General features: G+C 39.2%; 1 protein-coding gene and 1 pseudogene across 2 annotated transcripts in view; one reads left to right on the forward strand and one right to left on the reverse strand.

The window, feature by feature from the left end:
• PRKN (parkin RBR E3 ubiquitin protein ligase) overlaps positions 1 to 20991 on the reverse strand; it is a 1336804-nt gene that overhangs the window by 669502 nt on the left and 646311 nt on the right. For both annotated transcript variants that reach the window (XM_042987489.1, XM_007097240.3), the window contains exon 5: positions 14370 to 14453. In XM_042987489.1, coding sequence (XP_042843423.1) covers positions 14370 to 14453 — 84 coding nt within the window. The remainder of the gene's footprint in view (positions 1 to 14369; positions 14454 to 20991) is intronic.
• Positions 7855 to 8171, forward strand: LOC102964409 (annotated as a pseudogene).

Raw genomic sequence — 20991 nt, forward strand, 5'->3', positions numbered from 1 at the left:
GCCTGGAGCCTGCTTTGGATTCTGGGTCTCCCTTTCTCTCTGCCTCTCCCCCGCTCACACTCTGTCTCTCTGTCTCAAAAATAAATAAACATTAAAAAAACAAAACAATACTTAGTTCATGGTAAAAGCCACCATTTGCCTGTATGTCTGACTCTCCCCTGAAATTTTTTCCATACTGTGAGAGCAGCAAATAGAAATACTCGCTTTTCTTTCTCAGTGCCTGGCATAGAGGACATGCTCAATAAGTTTTTTTATTTGCTCTGTTGAATCCGGATTGCAGTCATTACTGTAAAGTCTTAGCGCTGCAACTAGATTCCCAGTTCTTGAAGGTCAGCCTTTATTTTCTGCACAGTGACTAACACAACAAGTAAATACCTGTTATAAAAAGAACTGTATTTCTTTCAATGGAAGGACAAACATTTTAAAAATTATATTTGCTTTCCAATCTTGAAACATAAGTTTTCTCTTCATCTCATAAAAACACTGACATTTAGTTTCCAAAACTCTGATGATTGAAAGGGATGATGATTATTACCTACTTTATGGGGCGCTTGGGTGGCTTAGTCAGTTAAGCATATGACCGCAGCTCAGGTCATGATCTTGCGGTTCGTGAGTTCCAGCCCCATGTTAGGCTCTGTGCTGACAGCTCAGATCCTGGAGCCTGCTTCAGATTCTGTGTCTTCCTCTCTCTCTGCCCCTCCCCCATTTCTTTCTTTCTCTCTCTCTCTCTCTCTCTCTCTCTCTCTCTTCCTTTCTCTCTCTCTCTCTCTCTCTCTCTCTTTAAATACGAATAAACACTAATTTTTTAAAAAAAATTATTACCCACTTTAGGACATTCCAATCTGAGGATACCAAACTTTGTTTGTTTGCCAAGAACTATTAGTAGAAATAAATGTTTCACCACATGTGGTCAAGAGCACAGGGGATTCTTCTCAGTTTTGATTTCATTCTAAATCTCAAGTTTAGGAAACTGGCTTTAAGTATTTTTTGCAGCATATATCTTAAAAACTAAATTTTATCATAGCCCTTGATAACTTTTTGAGAGCTAGCTTGCCCTGAGTAAGAGAGATGATGGTTTCTTAATGACCTCCATCACCACATGATGAAGTGCGGGTCTCGGAGAACCATCGATCACCTGCTTGAAGGATCAAGAGGGCTATTTACTCGCTGAGAAGCAGCCCTCATTCCCCTGCCCCATTACTTGTACATCTTCCTTCTATTCTTCTCACTCCATTAGCCTCCCGTGTATCTGCATGGTGGTGATCACAGAGTGACCTCCAGTCCTTAATCCCTGGTATTTCTAGTTGGGTCCAGTCTACCATCCCAGTTGAAAAGTTCAACGATGTTTACAGTGGTATTTAATCTTCCTTTACTCCAGTTCTCAGAATTTCACTTATAAATCTATTTGAAATTATCTTATTACACCTATTGCTAGCTTTCCTGGTAGATCAATATACTTTCTCCCCAGTCTATAACCTAGTGGTCTAGAAATGTACCTTTTTTCTGATTGTGATAAATTTCCTTGTTGGTTATTTTTCATTGTCTTGGGCCCTTGTCTAAAGCCATAACACAACCTCCAATGCAGCCTCTTATCATATCTGGCTTTGGAATTGTTCTATGGACAGACAAAAAGTAAAGTAACTTTTGAAGCCTCTGGGAATAGTAAACAGATTTTAAATTGCTCATCTTACAGTGTAGTGGTCATAGGCATGATTTTCTTCTATCTCATATAAAATAAGATACAAATTATGACACTTAGAATCATGGGTTATCAAGTGGAAAAAAATACTTACAATTCACATAAAACAGGAGTTTCCTGGAATTGAGGGGACAAATTATTTTTAATATTTAAAAGTATATATTATGGAAGTGGATATTTGCTTGAACAATGGCATCATCATATAACCAAGGTTATATGTGTGGGACTACAGTGTAGATACTGGTTACTTTGTATGTATAGGTATTCTGATCCACATGCAATAATTTCTGGTACCTTGTTTCCTTTCCTTGCAGATTTTTTTTTCATGGAACAGTACACAGGAGTCTTTAACAATAACGTGGAAATGGCTGTTGATATAATTTTCCACTAAGTTGTCAAAGAGCCTAGACAATAAAGGGGGTTATATCACAGAAAAATAGTTCAACTGAATTGATTCTTGGCTTCTAAACCTCCCAAATATTCTTAGGTTATTAACAACTAGTTCAATTTCTTTAGTGCTATTAAAAACACACTTGTTTCTCCATAGTAGACTTCTATATTTTTTTCATATAAACATTTAAGAATTTTATTTATATGTGCGAAATTTTCACTGATTCTGTAATAAAAATATCTATCTTCTAATTTTTACCTTAATTTTTTAAAATGAACCTTTTTGTTATACAGTACTAAAAACTTAGTTTAGAAGTGAACTGTCCTTGAGTCTGAATACTTGATCGGTTTTTGAAAAATGCTCTCAGAAGTTTCTAGTTTGTCACCCAAATTGCATGTCAGACAACAGAGAACACTTTGTCACGCTTAGATACCATTCAATCATAATCTGCGTTTGACTTCAAAGCTTTCACAATTCAATTTTATTTAGAATTAAGAAAACATGACTACCGAGAACAGGAAAGGGATACCATTTCTCTTCAACCAAACATCAGGGCAGAAAGAGTGGGGAGCACACGCCGTCTCCTCTCTCATTTCTGCTTTTATTCTGTGCCCTCCACACTTACATGCCCAGCTGCCCTCTGGGATGGATGCAGCCCCTGGAAGCTACAGGGCTGGAGTTAACTACCTATTTGGAAATGTCTGTGTCCATGTGGGTTACTGAGTTGTGCAGATGGGCTTAGCAATACAAGGTTATGGAGTCTGCAGCTCCTTTTATATCTTGCAGATAAAGATGGTCTCTTATGACTATCTCAGGGATGCCTGGTCAACCTGAACTCTTTCCTTAAGAGCAAAACAGAGCAAACTTTTCATTATTATTAGATACTGGAAAAAAAATAAGAACATACAGTCTATACCAGGAAACCATCCTGAGAAATCTTGAGTCTCATTTTGTGAGATTCTAATCAAGTCTAAAACAATCATAGAAACAACAAAAAGAAACACAGATTCCCTTTGAGGACAGTCATTTGATTAAACTTAAACATTAATTAGAAACTTTTTGGACATAAACTATGCAAATGCTCTCTCTAGAAACTTTTTTCAGTATTGGGTGACTCTTACTTACTCTTCATTTTGTTTTACCCAACATCTACCCAGAAGATGAAATCAGAGATACAGACTATGAATATTAACTTTTATTCAAACTAATGTTCCAGTTGACATATCCTGAGCCCAACTGGGGAAAAGTATAAGAAATAAATTGTATGTTAAGTAAGATGCTATCCCCCCATTTGTTACATTGAGTTTAATAATTATGCTATTTATTATAATTTAGGGGATAGTTTTTAGTATCTAATTTCATTTGAGCTATTTTAAGATGTCCTTCTCAACTTTTTCTGATAAATAACAGAAGTTCCATGTAAAAGAGTTTAACACATATCAAAGTCGAATAATTTTAAACATTACATTATTAAAAATACATTATTTAACATGGGATATCAGGTAAATATTACTAGTCAGAATGTAAAATATGATGTATGTTATAGGACGTTAAGTAGTAAAACAATACTCTTTAACAAGAACAAAAATAATGACCTTAGTTCATTTATTACTTTGAAGATTGGTATGATCGGAATGTGTGTTGCACCAGACTGATAGGTTGAAGCCTAATTCCCACTGTGATGGTATTTGGAGGTGAGGCCCTTAAGAAGGTGACTGGGTCATAACAGCAGAGAGCTCCCTTGTCCCTTCCACCACACAATGGCATCCGTGAATCAGGAAGTGTGCCCTTTGTTTTTTATAAGCCACCTGTTTATGGTATTTTGTTATAGGAGCCTGAAGGAACTAAGACAAAGACATGATTTAATTTTTTGTCCTTGTCATCTAAGAGACTATTCCCTTATCCTAAACCCTTCTGTCTAATTGTAAGGTGTGAGGGAAGAGGCCGCATTCTCACAGTTGGCTTAGAAACCCTTCATTACCACAAAAGCACGACTAAGTCAGAGGTTTTCACAGGGAAGTGTTTGATGAACAGGGGATACTTGTTTTTAACTTATAATTTGGAACTCAGAAATAACACCCAGAGAGAGAATAAGACTTCTGGGCATGTCTTAGCCTTCATGTATGCAACTAAGTAAAACATATACCTCACTGCATGGACAAACACAAATATGTTTGCTGTTTAAGGGATTGCACATAAAATATATATACAAAAAAAGATTTACACAGAAAATTTAAAGTCTTATGTCATATCCAAAGTTGACTTAATTTTACTCATGGAGAAAATCCCAAGTGATTTCTGTCCCTCTTTAAATCTCAAGCATATATACTCTCTGAGATGACTAGAACTCTTTTTATAAAAAAGGTAAGATGCCTTTCAGAACTAATGCTATGTTCTTTCCTTGGATAACAGCGATTAGTGTAAAACTGAATTAGGTACAGACTTCTCTGTCTAAAGGGTAGGTAGGGTCAAGTTTATATTTGTACTCCTAAATACCAAGGTTAGATTTCACTGCTACTTAAAATGATGTAGTTAGATTATCTTTAAGTGTATAAATATTAATTATGAATACATTAGGGACCCTGTTCTTTTGAATTTTAAGTATATGGATATTTTACTCAAGTGATAGAAATTTAACTTTTCATGAGAATATATTATCTACTGTATAAAATAGTGTCAAAAACTTAAAATACCCTGCAAATTTAAGTATGAGAAACTACTTAAAATGAATATCTTTTCACCTCCTTAAGAAACAAACATCACACACAATGATTTAGAAAATACAGGAGTTTATATTTAGCTGCATTGTAAAAATGTAATTCACAAAAAAAGGTGATAAGAGAAAGAACAAATGAAATTTCTCACACTGAGTGCTCTGCCAGCCACTGGTATAATTATAAAAAAGGTGTGCTTGCCTCCAATTCCTTTATCTAACCAGCACTTAGTGTTCACTAAAGATGAGAGAAAATTAGTTGGATATGACAATTTCTTTTTCTACCTTTTTAAACAATATGTTTAAATCATTTTACTCTCTCTTATTTTATAAAATAAGCCCTTATGGTCCTAAATATTCCTTTTAAATTCTAACTTAACAACATCCCTAAAGATTTGGTATGTGGTGTATTTTCATTGTTGGTTGCTTTCATTTTTCCATTTGGGTTTTTTATTGACTAAGATAATTGAATTTCCATGTTTCAGAGATTTTTATGGTTATGCTTTCGTAAGTGTTATTTAAATGCTTTAATGCTCCAAAACATGATCAATTGTTGAAATGTTCCAAATATGCTTTGAAAAAGGAGGTATTCTCCAGGTGTTGTGTGCAGTGCTCACAATGTGATACTGGTTACTGGTTGGACTGATCAGTCACATGCTTCTTGATTATGCTGCTGGAGCTCCCACCCCTTGGAGGTTAATGTGACTGTCTCCTGCCCTGTGCCCTATTTATTCATATCCTGGGTTAATTCTGACAATTTGTCTTTAATGGATTTTGAGTTCGTGTTACTAAGATCATACAATGTTTAAACTGCTATATCTTTCTGGGTTATTGAAACTTTTAGCAAAACCTAGTTTTCATAATGCTTTTTAGAATTTTTAATAATGTAAAGCTGCCGTGTAGTGCCCAGTCACCCCACCACACCCAAGCATGCACCCTCAACCACCATTGCGTGCAGGGACCATCTTTGTGCCCCGGGCCATCCTAGCACACAGCCCCTAGCCACCACAGTGCTTGGGGAGATGTGGCATAGGACTAGTGGCCCCGTGCAAATTTTGCTACCACCACTACCCTGCTCCCAAGTTCCCTGGTGGGCATACCCCTCCAGAGCTGGCCTACTGGGGTCCCACTAACATTACAGAGAGCAAGACCAGTCCACAACAGGCAGAAAGTCAGTGAATGTGCTGCAATGAAAGGAAACGTGACTCAAACACAACAGTAGAGCATAAGCAACACACCTGGGATACTCTCCTGAAGTGCCAGGTTCTGATGAACAGGGACTGTAGGGCACTCTAGGAACTCTTCATAAAGTCACTGCTTTCAAGAGCAGAAGAAATAGCTGACTTTCTTAATACACAGAAGGAGATACAGAGAGGCAGACAAAATGAGGACACAGAAATTTATCCCAAATGAAAGAACAAGACAAGGCCACAGCTGGAGATCTAAGCAAAAACAGATATAAGGAACATGTCTAATAGAGAATTTAAAGCAATGATAATGAAGAAACTCACTGGACTTGAGAAAAGAGTGGAAGAATGTGTGAGACTCTTAACAGAACAATAAGAAATAACAGAGCAGAGATAAAGGACTCAATAAATTAAATGAAAAACACACTTGATGAAATGAACAGCAGGATGGAAGAAGCAGAGGAATGAATTAATGACCTAGAAAACAGTAATGGAAAGTAAACAAGTTGAGCAAAGAGAGAAAAAAAAAGAATTATGCAAAATGAGAATAGACTTAGGGAACTCAGTGACTGTAGCAAATGTAATAACATTCATATTATAGCAGTTCCAGAAGAAGAAGAGAGAGAAAAGGGGACAGAAAATTTATTTGAAGAAATAATAATTGAAAAATTCCTTAATGAAGGAAACAGATATCCAGACCCAGGAGGCACAGAGAACTCCCACAAGTATCAACAAAAGCAGACCCACACCAAGACATGTTGTAATTAAATTGGCAAAACATTATAATAAAGAAAAAAAAAATAAAAGATATAAGACAAAAGATGTCAGTAACTTACAAGGGAAAACCCATAAAGGTAGTAGGAGATTTTTCAACAGAAACTTGGCAAGCAGAAGGAAGGGCAGGATGTATCTGGGGTGCTGAATGGGAAAAATCTGCACCCAAGAATACTCTATCCAGGAAGGCTATCATTCAGAATAAAAGGAGAGATAAAGAGTTTCCCAGATAAACAAAAACTAAAGGAATTCATGACAACTAAATCAGCCCAGTGAGAAATATTAAAGGGGACTCTTTGAGTGGAAAGGATGGACCAAAAGTGACAATATCAAGGTAGGAAACACAAAATCAGCAAAAATGAATATTTCTGTAAGAATTCAGTCAAGGAACTCACAAAAGAAATGCTCATAGAATGTGGGAGGAGAGGAGCAAAGAATGGGTTCAAACTTAAATGACCGTCAACTTAATATAGATTGCTATATGTAGAAGATGCTATACACAAACCTAATGGTAACCATATATCAAAAACCACTAACAAATATGCAAAGTATAAAGAAGGAAATCCAAATATATCACTAAAGAAAATCAGCAAAACATGAAGGAAATACAAGAATCAGAGGAAATGTTCAGAAACAACCACAAAACAAGTAATAAAATGGCAATACATAACATATCTATCAGTAATTACTTTGAGTGTAAATGGACTAAATGCTCCAATCAAAGGACATAAGGAGACAGAGTGGATTAAACAAACAAACAAACAAAAACAACAAAAAACAAAAAAGTAAAAACAAAAAACCCAACAAGAGCCATGCATATGCTCCTTACAAAGAGACTCATTTCAGACCTAAAGACACCATCAGATTAAAAGTGAGGAAGTGGAGAAACCATCTATCGTGCAAATGAATTGCAAAAGAAAGCTGGAGTAGCAATATATATATTGGACAAAAAAGACTTTAAAACAAAAACTCTAACAACAGACAAAGAAGGACACTATATAATAGTAAAGGGGGAAATCCAGAGAGAGTGGGACATCTGGATTGTGAGCAGGCACCTTTGTTTCATGCATGACCAAAGAGCAATTTAAACATGGGTTATGTTGAAAAGGGTAAGAAGATTTTTGTTCAGAAGTGTGCCCAGTGTCATACCATGGAAAATGGAGGCAATCACAAGCTGGGCCAAATATCCATGGTTTATCTGGGCAAGAGACAGGTCAAGCCCCTGGATTTTCTTACACGGATACCAACAAGAACACAGGCATCTCCTGGGGAGAGGAGACACTGATGGAGTATTTGGAGAATCCCAAGAAGTATATCCCAAGAACAAAAATGATCTTTGCTGGCATTAAGAAGGCAGGGGAAAGAGCAGACTTGATAGCTTTTTTTAAAAAAGCTACTAAGGAGTAATAGTTGGCCATTGCTTTATTTATTACAAAACAAAAATGTCTCATGACTTTTTTATATGTGTACCATATTTAAATTGATCTCGTACACCCGAATTCAGATCACTAATGGCTGATAGAATATTTCTTTTGGACAGTCCTGATTTAAATAAGATTGGCTCGTGGTTAAACGAATATGTGATTGGCAGTGTTCAGCTTTTCACAGAGCTGGTAAATGCCATCTCTAAGCTTACAGGAGATTGGTTTTATAGATTTATATAATTGGTTATATTAATATATTTAAATACTGAGGGTGAAGGTTCACTCTATCAGAACAGCAAGGCTCAGCTGTGTTTCAAGTTGTGTTTGTTAGCCTATTAAAGGCAAGGGCTAAAGATAAGCTGACAATGTCTCCTTTCTCCTTTTAGTCTTAACTCTGCCAATTGAGTTAAAATTCCTTGCATTTAAAATGTTGCCTTTTGCTTAATGAAAGGCATGTTGGGGTGGTTTATGCATGATATTAAATACAGAATATTAGCACTTCTCAAAAAATATAAAAGGGAAAATCCAACAAGAAGATATGACAATTGTAAATACTTGTGCACCCAACATTGATAAAACGGTTAATAACAAACATAAAGGAGCTAATTAGTAACAACACAATAGTAGTTGGGGACTGTCACACCCACTCAATGGACAGACCATCTATACAGCAAATCAACAAAGAAACAATGGCTTCAAATGATACACTAGAACAGATGGATTTAACAGATGGTTTTACTAAAATAATAATAGAACAGATCAGTGAAACCAGGAGTGAATTCTTTGAAAAAAATCAATAACATTGATAAACTTCTAACCAGACTCCTCAAGAATAAAAGAGAAAGGACAAAAATAAATAAAATCACAAATGAGAGAGGGGAAATAATAACCAACACCACGGAAATACAAACAATTATCAGAGAATATCATGAAAACTCTATGCCAACAAATTCATAAACCTAGAAGGATCCCTAGAAGAAATGGATACATTCCTAGAAACATATAAACTACCAAAACTAAACCAGAAAGAAATAGGAAATTTGAACAGACCAAAAATCAGCAAAGAAATTGAATCAGTAATCAAAAAATTCCTAACAAATAAAAGTCCATGACCAGATGGCATTACAGGTGAATTCTAGAAAACATTTAAAGAAGCGTTAACACCGAGTCTTCTCAAACTATTCCCAAGAAACAGAAAAGGAAGGAAAAGTTCCAAATTCATTCTGTGAGGCAAAATCCTACCAAAATCAGATAAAGGATCCTCATTGGGGAAAAACAGAGAGCTTTCGCCTAATCAGGAACAAGAAAAGGATGTTCACTCTCACTACTTTTATTCAGTATACTATTGGAAGTCCTAGCCACAGCAATCAGACAATAAAAAGAAATAAAAGGCATCCAAATCAATAAGGAAGAAGTAAAACTTTCCCTATTTGCAGATGACATGATACTACACATAGTAAACTTAGAAGACTCCACCAAAAAACTACCAGAATTGATACACAAATTCAGGAAAGTTGCAAGATACAAATCAATGTACAGAAATCTATTGCATTTCTATACACCAATAATGAAGCAGCAGAAAGAGAAATTAAAAAAAAAAAACAATCCCATTTACAATTTCACCCAAAATAATAAGATACCTAGGAATAAATCTCACCAAAGATTAGATGTGGAAGACTTGTACTCTGAAAGCTATAAAACATTGATGAAGGGAATTGAAGATGACACAAAGAAATGAAAATGTAGTCCCTGCTCATGGATTAGAAAAATAATTATTATTAAATTGTTTTTGCTACCCAAAGCAATCTATACATTTAATGTAATCTCTGTCAAAATACCAACAGCATTTTTCACAGAACTAGAGCAAACAATTCTAAAATCTGTATGGAACCACAAAATATACTAAATAGCCAAAACAATCTTGAAAAAGAAAAGCAAAGCTAGAAGCATCACAATTCCAGACTTCAAGGTATATTACAAAGCTGTAGTGATCAAAACAAAGCAGGAAGGAATATCCAATGGGAAAAAGACAGTCTCTTCAACAAATGGTACTGGGAAAATGGGACATCAACATGTGAAAGAAAGAAACTGGACCACGTTCTTACACCACACACAAAAATAAACTCAAAATGGATTAAGGACCTAAATGTGAGACTTGAAACCATAAAAATCCTAGAAAAGCACACAGGCAGTAACCTCTTTGATATCAGCTATAGAAACTTTTTTCTAGATATGTCTCCTGAGGCAACAGAAACAAAAGCAAAAATAAACTATTGGGACTACATAAAAATAAACAGCTTCTGCATAGCGAAGGAAACAATCAACACCAAAAGGCAACCTACAGAATGGGAGAAAAATATTTGCAAATGACATAGCTGATAAAGGCTTAGTATCCAAAATATATGAAGGACTTATACAACTTAACACTCAAAAAACAATTAATCCATTTAAAAACTGGGAAGAAGACTTGGACAGCCATTTCTTCAAAGAAGACATCCAGATGGCCAACAGACACAAGAAACGATGTTCATCATCATCGCTTACCTCAGGGAAATGCAAATCAAAACCACAATGATCTATCACCTCACACCTATCAGAATGGCTAAAATCAACAACACAAGAAACAACAAGGGTTGGTGAGGATGTGGAGAAAAAAAGAACCCTCATGCACTGTTGGTGGGAATGCCAACTGGTGCAGCCACTGTGGAAAACAGAATGGAGGTTCCTCAAAAAGTTAAAAATGTATTACCATTACATCGAGTTATTCTATTACTGCGTATTTACCCAAAAAATACAAAACACTAATACAAAAAATTATATGCACCCCTATATTTATAGCAGCGTTATTTATAATAGCCAACATACGGAAGCAGCCCAAGTGTTCACTGATAAATAGATTAAAAAGATGTGGCATAGATATACAATAAAATATTATTCAGCCACAAAAAATGAAATCTTGCCATTTTCAAGGACATAGATGGATCTACCGAGTATAATGCTAAACTACCCAAGTCATAGAGAAAGACAAATACTGTAGGATTTAACTCATATGTGGAAATTAAGAAACAAAACTAAGGAGCAAAGGGAAAAGAGAGAGAGAGATCGAGAGAGTGAGAGAAATTAAAAAACAGACTCTTAACTACAGAGGACAAACTGATGGTTAACAGGGGGAGCTGGTGGGGGATGGGGGGAAATAGGTGATGGGGATTAAGGAGTGTGCTTGTGGTGATGAGCCCTGGGTGTTGTACAGAGGTGCTGAATCGCTATAGTGTGCACCTGAAAGTAATATAACACTGTATGTTAACTAACTGAAATTAAAATAAAAACTTAAAAAAAAAGAAAAATGAAAAATTTTAATAATGCTGTTTCCCCCAAAACTGATTTTATATGCAATTAAAATGGTTTCAAAAGCTGCCCTTTGGTTAATGTCTGCCTGGTATGTCATTGTCCATTCTTTAACTTTCAGTGCTTTTGTTCTCATGTTTTAGGTATATACCTTGTGTCTCGCATAAAGCTGGACGTTCTTTTAATCCAGTCTTAGAATCTTTGTCTTTTAAACTCTTGTTAGCACATTTACATTTTGTTTTGTCACTGTTGTATATGGTTTTATTCTATTATTGTGTGTGTGTGTGTATGTACACGTACACACTTCTTATTTGTCCTACTTGCCTCTACTCTACCCTCTTCTTTTTCTTTTTTAAAACTAATTTGACATCTGTATTTTACTTCAATCCCCTGGATGATTTTCCTAGGCAATTCGAACGTGTTTTCAGTCTAAAGGATTTGATGCTGAAAAGCTCTGGTCTGAGCAGATCACTGGGCCAGACACTGCTTCCCATGACGTTACATGGGGCGGCTTCCAAGGAGGCCCCCAGATCAAGGCTCCAATGATGGCCACGGAGATGCTGAAATTGACGGGACCAATGACCTTTGAGGGTGTGGTTGTGTGCCTGTCGTGGGAGAAGAGAGGCTCTTGGACAAGGGCCCTGGGGCATCTATGGTGTGTGCCCCGCATAATTTTGCTTGTTCCCACTGGGGCTTGACGTCTCCAACCCCACATGGTCCCACAACAGAGGTGTGGGGAGGAGGCCTGGGTGCTGGCCAGCAAGGACTTGACTTGGTCTAGCCATATGAGACCCAGCCTTGAACCTTCAAATTCAAGGTGTTTACAAAGGCCTTCCAAGGTAAGCAGCTCTTAATTACCACCTGACAATTCACAGGAACACAACCCCACACAATCAGGAGTGTGAGGTGTCCTCAGAAACCACGCAGCAAGGAAAAGTCTTCCATGTGCGACACCAGTGAGGAAGCCTTCATTCCAAATGCCCTCCTTGTTTGGCACCGAAAGTTTTAAGCACAGAAAGGTGTCTGACTGCAATGAGTCTAAGAGATCCAAAGCTCCCACCTCTTTCCCGAAGTCCTCATTGTAGAAAGACCTCAGAGTGGGAAAGCCTTCTTCTGTAGCTCCTGTGACACCAGTGACCAGAAGGTGACACGCTGGTAGGGATTTATGAGTGCAGTCAATGTGGCATGCTTCCAGCAGAAGAGATACACTTGGTAGTTCAGACCAGAGAAGGTCTTTGACCATGGGAACGTGGGAACCCCTCAGCATACCTGTGTCCTTGCTCTGGAGAAATGTGTTCACACCTGGGTGGAACCTTAGGAGAACAGCCTTTGCAAGAAAGCCTTCAGTCATAATTCAACTCTAGGCACCAGAGTCGCAGTGGGGAGGGACTACGAGAGCCATTTGCATGCAAGCCTGCAGGGGCTGTGTTGCATTCCCTGTCCTCCCTGGGCAGAGCTCTTTGGAGCCCAGAGCCCACAACAGAAGCTACCTCCTCTCCATCCTGGCTCTGCTGGGATGTACATCCGCCACCCACATTGTCAAAGAAGGTGGCCCCTGTGTCTCCCCTGCCTGTTACTAGGTTAGGCACAGAACTCACAGGGTGGCCAAGGGGACCTGAGAGGCACCGTTGGCAGTTTCTGAGCAATGCTCCCTCGCTTCATGGATTTTTTTAAGTGGGGTTCATGCCCAGCCACAATGTGTGTATTATACACACATTGCATTTGTATGCATGTATGTATATCTCATTATATTTAAGAATTCTGCTCCATAAATATATACACTCTAACTTCATCCCAGTAGTAAACTTACGAGAGTGTATTATGCCTCAATACCTGCGAGTGACACACAAGTCATTATTTTTCTTCAGGATTTGCATTAATAAAAATCTGTTCATGGTCCTCGGCCCTGTTTGATGGAGAGTGATTGCTTGGGCTGCTCACTGCTACCTCGGTACTTTGCAATCACCCTGCAAATCGGAGAGAGAAGACGCGCCTAATAGCTATAGCTCCCAACACCGTACCTGTTGCCACTGACAGACTTTGTTCCTTAGAGAAGATACCAACTCCCAGCTGGCTGTGACAGTTTGTGAACTAACATTGACATTTGTGTTGGTACCATAACGGTATTTACAGCTCAGGAGATACATAAAAGCAGATTATGATAGATCCAGGAATTTTTGAGGCAAAAAGTAAAACAATACACAAATTACCAACTTGATTGGGATATAAAATTATTTAGAAAATCACTTCAGGACTCAGAGTCTCTTTCAAGAAATACCTCTTCTATGCGAAACATCAAGATATGCCCCAGGTTTGCAAAGAGCAAAGGGATTGCAGAGAACAGAAGGTGGTAATTCAGTTGTATAGCTGTTCATCCATACTAGATTTTCTAGTAGCCCGCTGTGTCAGAAAAGGAAAGGTAGAGATGAAGAAAGAAAGCCATTTTGAATGATGTGGGAATGTAAATACAAAATATCACAGGATCGGCACAAAGATTGACCTTATATCTTTGTTATTTTCTTTTTCTAGGCTCTGAAGTGGCTCTTCCTCATATTCCATGAATTTCACTTTTTAAGAAGTTTAAATTGACATATTTCAACATAGTCACCTAAAGTGGTGAAGCCTCTGGGAAAGTGACACTGGAAAGCAATGAAAAAGGTAGAATTTTGGGTGACTATTATAAAAGCTTTGAATCAGAGAACACTTTTGCTGGATACTATCATATGGAAGAAAAGTCAGCATTCTTGTCTCTATTCTCACTTCCTACTAAACCCTGAAGATGTCATAATGAAAAAAAAAAAAAAAAGAAAAGAAATGGACTTGACTGGGTACTTACGGCTGTAGTCCCAGGACAGCTTGCAGTTTGACATTCACCAGTCATCCGGTTTGGGATTAAGACATCGTCCCAGCAAGATGGACCCTTTGAGAAAAACAAACATGTACTTGGTGCATGAACTGTAACACAAAGGTACTCCCTAGTATGTTTTCTAAAATCTATTTCTACTATAAAATGATAATGAACAGTAATATGTCGTCCAAAGATTTTTGAAATGTAATCCACAGAACCTGGCAGTTCTCAAGATCCTTTTGGGGGATCTGGTGAATCAAAACTATTTTCTTAAATACACTAAGATGATGTTTAGCATATTGATCCAAACATGTGGTACATTCACACGTAGTCGTCTCCCCACTGTGCTTAATTCAATGGTTTGAAAACTTAACTACTTTTCTTAAGTTCACTGCAATGTCAAATGATGACTTTTACACGAAAACATCTACGCAATTACATTCAAAAGGATTCTTCGGGGGCAGTCGTGGACCACGTGGCGGCATACCGGGAAGGGCCACCTGTCACAGCCGGCAGGCTGAGCGGACACATTTCCCCCACTCTCTCCTGAGGCACCACGAAAACTACATTTAAAAACTAGCTTGGTGTAAACCCATAATACCAAGGAGAACAGAAGACAGAGTATTGATTGAGAAGAAATTTCCATGCGTTTCTGGAAATCTGCAACAGGCTGCAGCAGCGGAGGGGCCTCTGTGCCCTGTGGGACCACAGCAAGTCTGAAGGCTCAAGAGGAAGGCATGGGCCACAACAGAGTGACGCCTGGAGCAGCCAACAGTGGGAAAGTGAGAATTTTCATAAATGGAAGATCCTAAAATCTTCTAGAGAGAAAGGTCAGATCCCCTAACTAGAAACAAAAATCGAAATAGAAATTTTAAGTAGCACAAATACCTTTAAAGATCAGAGGAAAGAGTTTTCAACCTAAGATTCTCTACCTAACTGAATTGTCAAATAAGTGGGAGAATGGTGAGGAGTGATTTGGGGACACGCAGATTTGCCGAATTTACACGTGTGCTAGAAGGTCTAAGAGTTCAGGGGAATGTCAGACAGCTCGAGGGAAGGCAGGGAGAGGCCCAGCCTTGGCCTCATCCAACGTACGGCTCTGGGCAAGAGCCTCGGGACAGATGGGTGGTGTCTCTGTAGACACGGCAGAGAAGGAGGAGGACAGAAGGGTGGTGTCACCGGCTGTGGTGATGACAGCGCTTCCAGCAGGCGTGTTATAGGGCCTGTGCCCGGCCAGGCAGAGAAAGGTTAAGGCCAAGGGATGGCTGCCGTGGTGATTTTACTCCCAAAGACATTGGGACCCCGCCAGAGGTTTATGTGAGCAGTGAAACTGGTCACCACCAGTCAGCACCAGGACCACCTTGCCCCACGAGCCAGACCAAGCGGCCTTCTGGCCATGATGCCGCACAAACCAGTGCAAACTCGGAAAGCACGCGAGGATCTCAGCCATCCCTGCGTCTCCAGGAGTGCGCGCTTCCCCTCCCCCTGCACCAGCACACGTACGCACACACAGGTGCACCAAGCACACACACGCACGTGCACACACATCAGACGCTCTAACACATGGGTACCACACACCCGCACCCACTCACGTGTACACACGCACACAACCACACCACAGACCACGCACAGGCACACCATACACACACAGACCCACGCACTTACACGTGCACCCACATAATTTAGAGAAAAACAGGGGAGAGCAGAGGGAATCTGGGACTTTGAGCATCTACCTTAAAGATTCTAAGCCAAACTTCAACAGAGGCCATTTGAACCAAACCTCAAAAGGAGCTACGATCTGGATTCATAGGTCATTACACCAAAAGCCACTGCTTCAACCGCAAGGTTGTAAGCGACTGCAGAAAAGCCGGAGACTTGCTGTCCTTAGGGAGGCTGCTTCCACGGTGGCCCTGGGATGACACTTGGGAATTTGCACTTGGGGAGTGTTCCCATTGGCTTAGTTACACAGAGGGTTTGCAGCATGAAAACTGTCTGTAGGAACAACCTGGTTTGTGCTGAACCCCTTATCCCCTGGGAGTCTGGAATTGTGGTCTGTGCTAGGGAGGGGTATACAGTGACCAGCCTCCAGGAAAGCCTGGGTGCTGGGTAAACGAGCACGTCCCGTGCGGCTCCGCTGGGAAAGGGCTCTTGGCAACTTGCCTGTGGTTTCCTCCAGACTTCACACCACATGTCTTTTCCATCTGCTACTTTGCATCCTGTTGGCAGGATGAACCTTACTCGTGTGTAGGACGATACACCGAGTCCTGTAAGCCCTTCCAGTGATTCACCGAACCTAGACATGCAAAGCCATCTTAGGGACCCACGACACAATGACATTGATTAATCAAGAACATACACTCACACCTCCATGGAAGGGTCAGGGTTCGTGATGAAGATCACATCCGTTATGGGGAATAAGCAATTTCATTTCCCCTGCACCTCTAAGCGTAATGCATGCATTTAAAATCCATCGTAGTCATGGTGATGTAAACATTCACTTGACTTGCAACCTTACAATCATACTACTGAAATTGGGCAGATGATTGATTCCAGCATGGCTGGAATATAGTCGCCACGTCGTATTTCAATCCTCGGCCGAGGACCCATCTTGGAGGTTATGTTTGTTTGTTAATCTGTTTCTCTGTAGGATACTCCATGGATACTGGGAATCGGGTTTTTCTCATTTTTTTTAATGCTTATTTATTTATTTTGAGAGAGAGACTGCAAACGGGAGAGGGGCTGACAGAGAGGGGGAGAATTCTAATCAGACTCTGCACTGTCAGATGCAGGGCTCAATTCCACAAACTGTGAGATCATGACCTGATCTGAGATCAAGAGTCGGATGCTTAACCGACTGAGTCACTCAGGTGGTTTCTTTCAATTTTAGAGGACTAGGAAAACTTTAGAGAGTCAAATCTGTGGCCCAACTCTGGAAACTTTACATAACTTATAATAAATATTAGGTTTACTAATTTTACCTTTGCTTTCATCTTATTTTCCTCAATTGATTTTCCTTTGACCTCTTTCCTCATCTTATTAGGTTTTTCTTGTTTTTAGCCTCAACGTATTGTTGCAGACTTGTCAAATCCTTTTGAAGTGAGGCAGGGTATAATGAAATAATTGTGAAGGTTTCATGGCTTTCCCCTTTTAACTCTCCAACATTCCTGACCACTTCTAACAAAAACAGTGTCTTGTGTCTCTTCCATCCGGGACAGTAGCCACCCATCTTTAGAACATGGCAGTCTCTGGAGGGACAGCCACGGGAAGCACTGATCACACGCTGTGGCTGGTGGAGACCGACAATGAACTGAGGCATACTCGAGGCTTGGAAGAGTCCCTGGTTGCAAAGGAAATCCATTTCATCGTGGATAACCATTAACTAAACATGGAGACATTGCTTCCTTGCTCTATCAATAGCCTTTCGAGGCTGGTTCAGGAAGCACTGACCTACTTAAAGCACATGCAATGGTAAGAGATAAAGCTAACATGGGCACAGTCTGGGGACAGAGGAGTGACATAGGGGTTAGGGCCCATTTGCATTCATTTCACTGCCCAGAGTAGGATTCCCTGCCGCAAAGTCTAGGATGAAATGAAACTGTGCATCACACAGATATTTCTTTTGCATGCCTTAATATTTCAAAGTCCAAGAAGCAATGAAAACATTTATGTAACAATTCCTATAATTATCATATAAGATACTACTTTATCTGATAAGTCCTCGTTTTGTACGAGGAGATTATAGAAAGCCCATTGACAATATTCTTCTTGATCTCAAACCGTAACCAGATAACATAAGTAATAAAGCCAATAGAATTCCAATGACTATGGGAATTCAGCATAATGAAATCAATGTGTTAGCTGAGCCACACTCCTCACAGCATCGGTATTGAACGCTATTGCTGTACCCATCCCGAAAATAGAAACAAGTGTGCCAGTGAATTTATGCCATTACAAAGCAGATTCAATGTTGCCGCTTTCGAGTCTTAGGAAATATAAAATGTTAATTGGTTCATCCTTGCATACTGTGTTTTAACAGATGCATGGTTAAAGCATTTATTATTAATGGTTTTTATACAGGGGTAAAAAGGTCTCCAGGCTACAAGATTTAAAAGGGACTGCATATCACACGGCAGCCATGTCAGGGAGAGAATTCCCCCCAAAATGTATTTAATCTCTCCGATGTAAAGAATGGGAGAAAGATATCTGAAAAAAATGTCAGAACAGTGGTGAAACACATGTCTTAATAAAGGATCATTTGGCTGCTTTTTATAAAACTTCCTCCTTTTTTTAGCTCAATATTGATTACACAATCAAGACAATACATAAATTATCTGAGCATCTATAGCAGGGGGAAACAATCTGTGGTCTGCTCACTGACTCTGGCCTAGGGCTTGTTTTTACACAGCAAAAACAATGGTTTTAGATTTTTAAATGGTTAAAAAGCACAAAAAGAAGAGTGTTTCATGGCACATGAAGAGGAAGTGATATTCATGATTCCGTGTGTGCACGTGAACTTGATCGGAACACGGCCATGGTCGCTCATGTGCCTGTTGTCTATGTACTGCAAGGGCAGAACTGAGTTGTTTCAACACAGAGGAAGTGGCTTGCAAAACCTAAAATCCCTACTGTTCTGGTCCTTTATGGAGAACGTTTGCCAATCGTTGACCTAGGGTAAATACAGTTTTCCAAGTTCATACTGAAAAGCACTTAAAAAAAAAAACAAAAAACCCAAAAAAAACATTGCAACAGCATTTTGACCACCATAGAATCTCACTAGTTTGTAGCAGCAGCTGCATCCCGGGTCTCAAGTGAGAAATTACTTCAATTCAAACCTTGGAGCCACTAGCCTGTGGAATCCACGGGTGTTGTTATGATGCAGGGACTCACGTTGTTGGAATTGGTAAACGAGTGGAAAACTGCAACCAGAGATGACGTTTGGGGATTTTCCCTGATAATATCACCACCAACAGAAAATCATAAAGAGGAATAGTATTTAAACACATCTATATGGTGCATGTAAATCAGAAATTCAGAAAAAAAAAAGGACTCAATGACATGAAAAGCAAGTGTTTAAATCTGTAAATTATGAGTCTGAAAATTTACTTTTAAAAATTGTAGGACTAATCTACAAGTCATTTTTGCTATGCCTTGCATGTCTAATCAAGTGGAAAATTGAAGTACTTCATTGGCTAATTCTTATCCAAATATCACTCTGACCCAGATCCAGATAAGCTGTTAAAGCAAAAGAGGTTGTTTTCCACCCCCCTGAATTATCTAAATAAATTCTATAGTCTGCTTTACATAGGTGGGCATATACACTGCTGTCTAAAAATGTTGCAAATCCGGGGGTGCTTGGGTGGCTCAGTCGGGTAAGCGTACGACTTCGGTTCAGGTCATGATCTCACGGTTTGTGGGTTCAAGCCCTACATCAGGCCTGCTGCTGTCAGCCTGTCAGTGCAGAGCCTAGAGCCTGCTTCAGATTCTGTGTCTTCCTCTCTCTCTGCCCCTTCCCTACTCGCGCTCTCTCTCTGTGTCTCTCAAAAATAAATAAATGTTAAAAAAAATTTTTTTTAAATTGCAAATCCTGTTTTACCAAAATGTTACTACGAAGTCTTGGTGTTTCCAGTTTTTAAAAAGGATTATTTAATCTACTCCTGAAATCATTGTTCCACTATATGCTAACTAATTTGGATGTAAATTTAAAAAAATAAAAAATAATATAAAATAAAGGATTATTTTAACAGTACTTTTACTTAAACTGTACTTTTACTGATTATTTCAAGTTATCAAATGTGTTGCGTTTAGTATATCCTCTTGATTGGGGCCACAAACATTTAAGTCATATAATTAAGGGGTTAAAATAATTTTGAGAATTATATTTGTAATATAATACTAGGACAGCAAAACTGTCCTTAAAACTGCTACACTCAGGGGCGCCTGGGTGGCTTAGTTGGTTAAATGTTCTACTTCAGCTCAGGTCGTGCTCTCGCGGTTCATGGGTTTGAGCTATGCTGGCAGCTCAGAGCCTGGAGCCTGCTTCAGTCTCTCTCTCTCTCTCTCTCTCTCTCTCTCTCTCTCTCTCTGTCTGTCTCTGTGTGTGTGTGTCTCTCTCTCTCTGCCACACTCTCTCTCCCCAAAATAAATAAACATTAAAAAAAAAAAAAACCCTCCTACACTCAGAGTCTCCTTCCTTTCTTTTCCTCTGCACCTGCAACAAAAAATGATACAGGGAAGGAGGAGCTTCAGAGTTCACAGACCTGTTGAATTCTAATTCCACCAATTGTTATCTATGGGCCCCACCTTTCTAAACCTCTTCTGAAAAGCAAGGGGTCAAAGGCCTCCTTCATTGCGCTTTCATGAATACTAAATGAAATAGCAACTTTAATATTTGCCAGGCCCCGGGGTGCTGGGTGGCTTAGTTGATTAAGCGTCTAAGCAACTGACTTTTGGTTTCGGCTCAGGTCACGATCTCACGGTTCGTGAGTTGGAGCCCTGCGTCGGGCTCTGGGCTGACAGTGTGGAGCTTGCTTGGGATTCGCTGTCTCTGTCTCTTTCTGCCCCTCCCCTGCCTGCTCTCTATCTCTCTCAAAATAAATACACATTTAAAAAA

This window comes from Panthera tigris, chromosome B2 (genome assembly GCF_018350195.1).
Source record: "Panthera tigris isolate Pti1 chromosome B2, P.tigris_Pti1_mat1.1, whole genome shotgun sequence".
Classification (NCBI taxonomy): domain Eukaryota; kingdom Metazoa; phylum Chordata; class Mammalia; order Carnivora; family Felidae; genus Panthera; species Panthera tigris.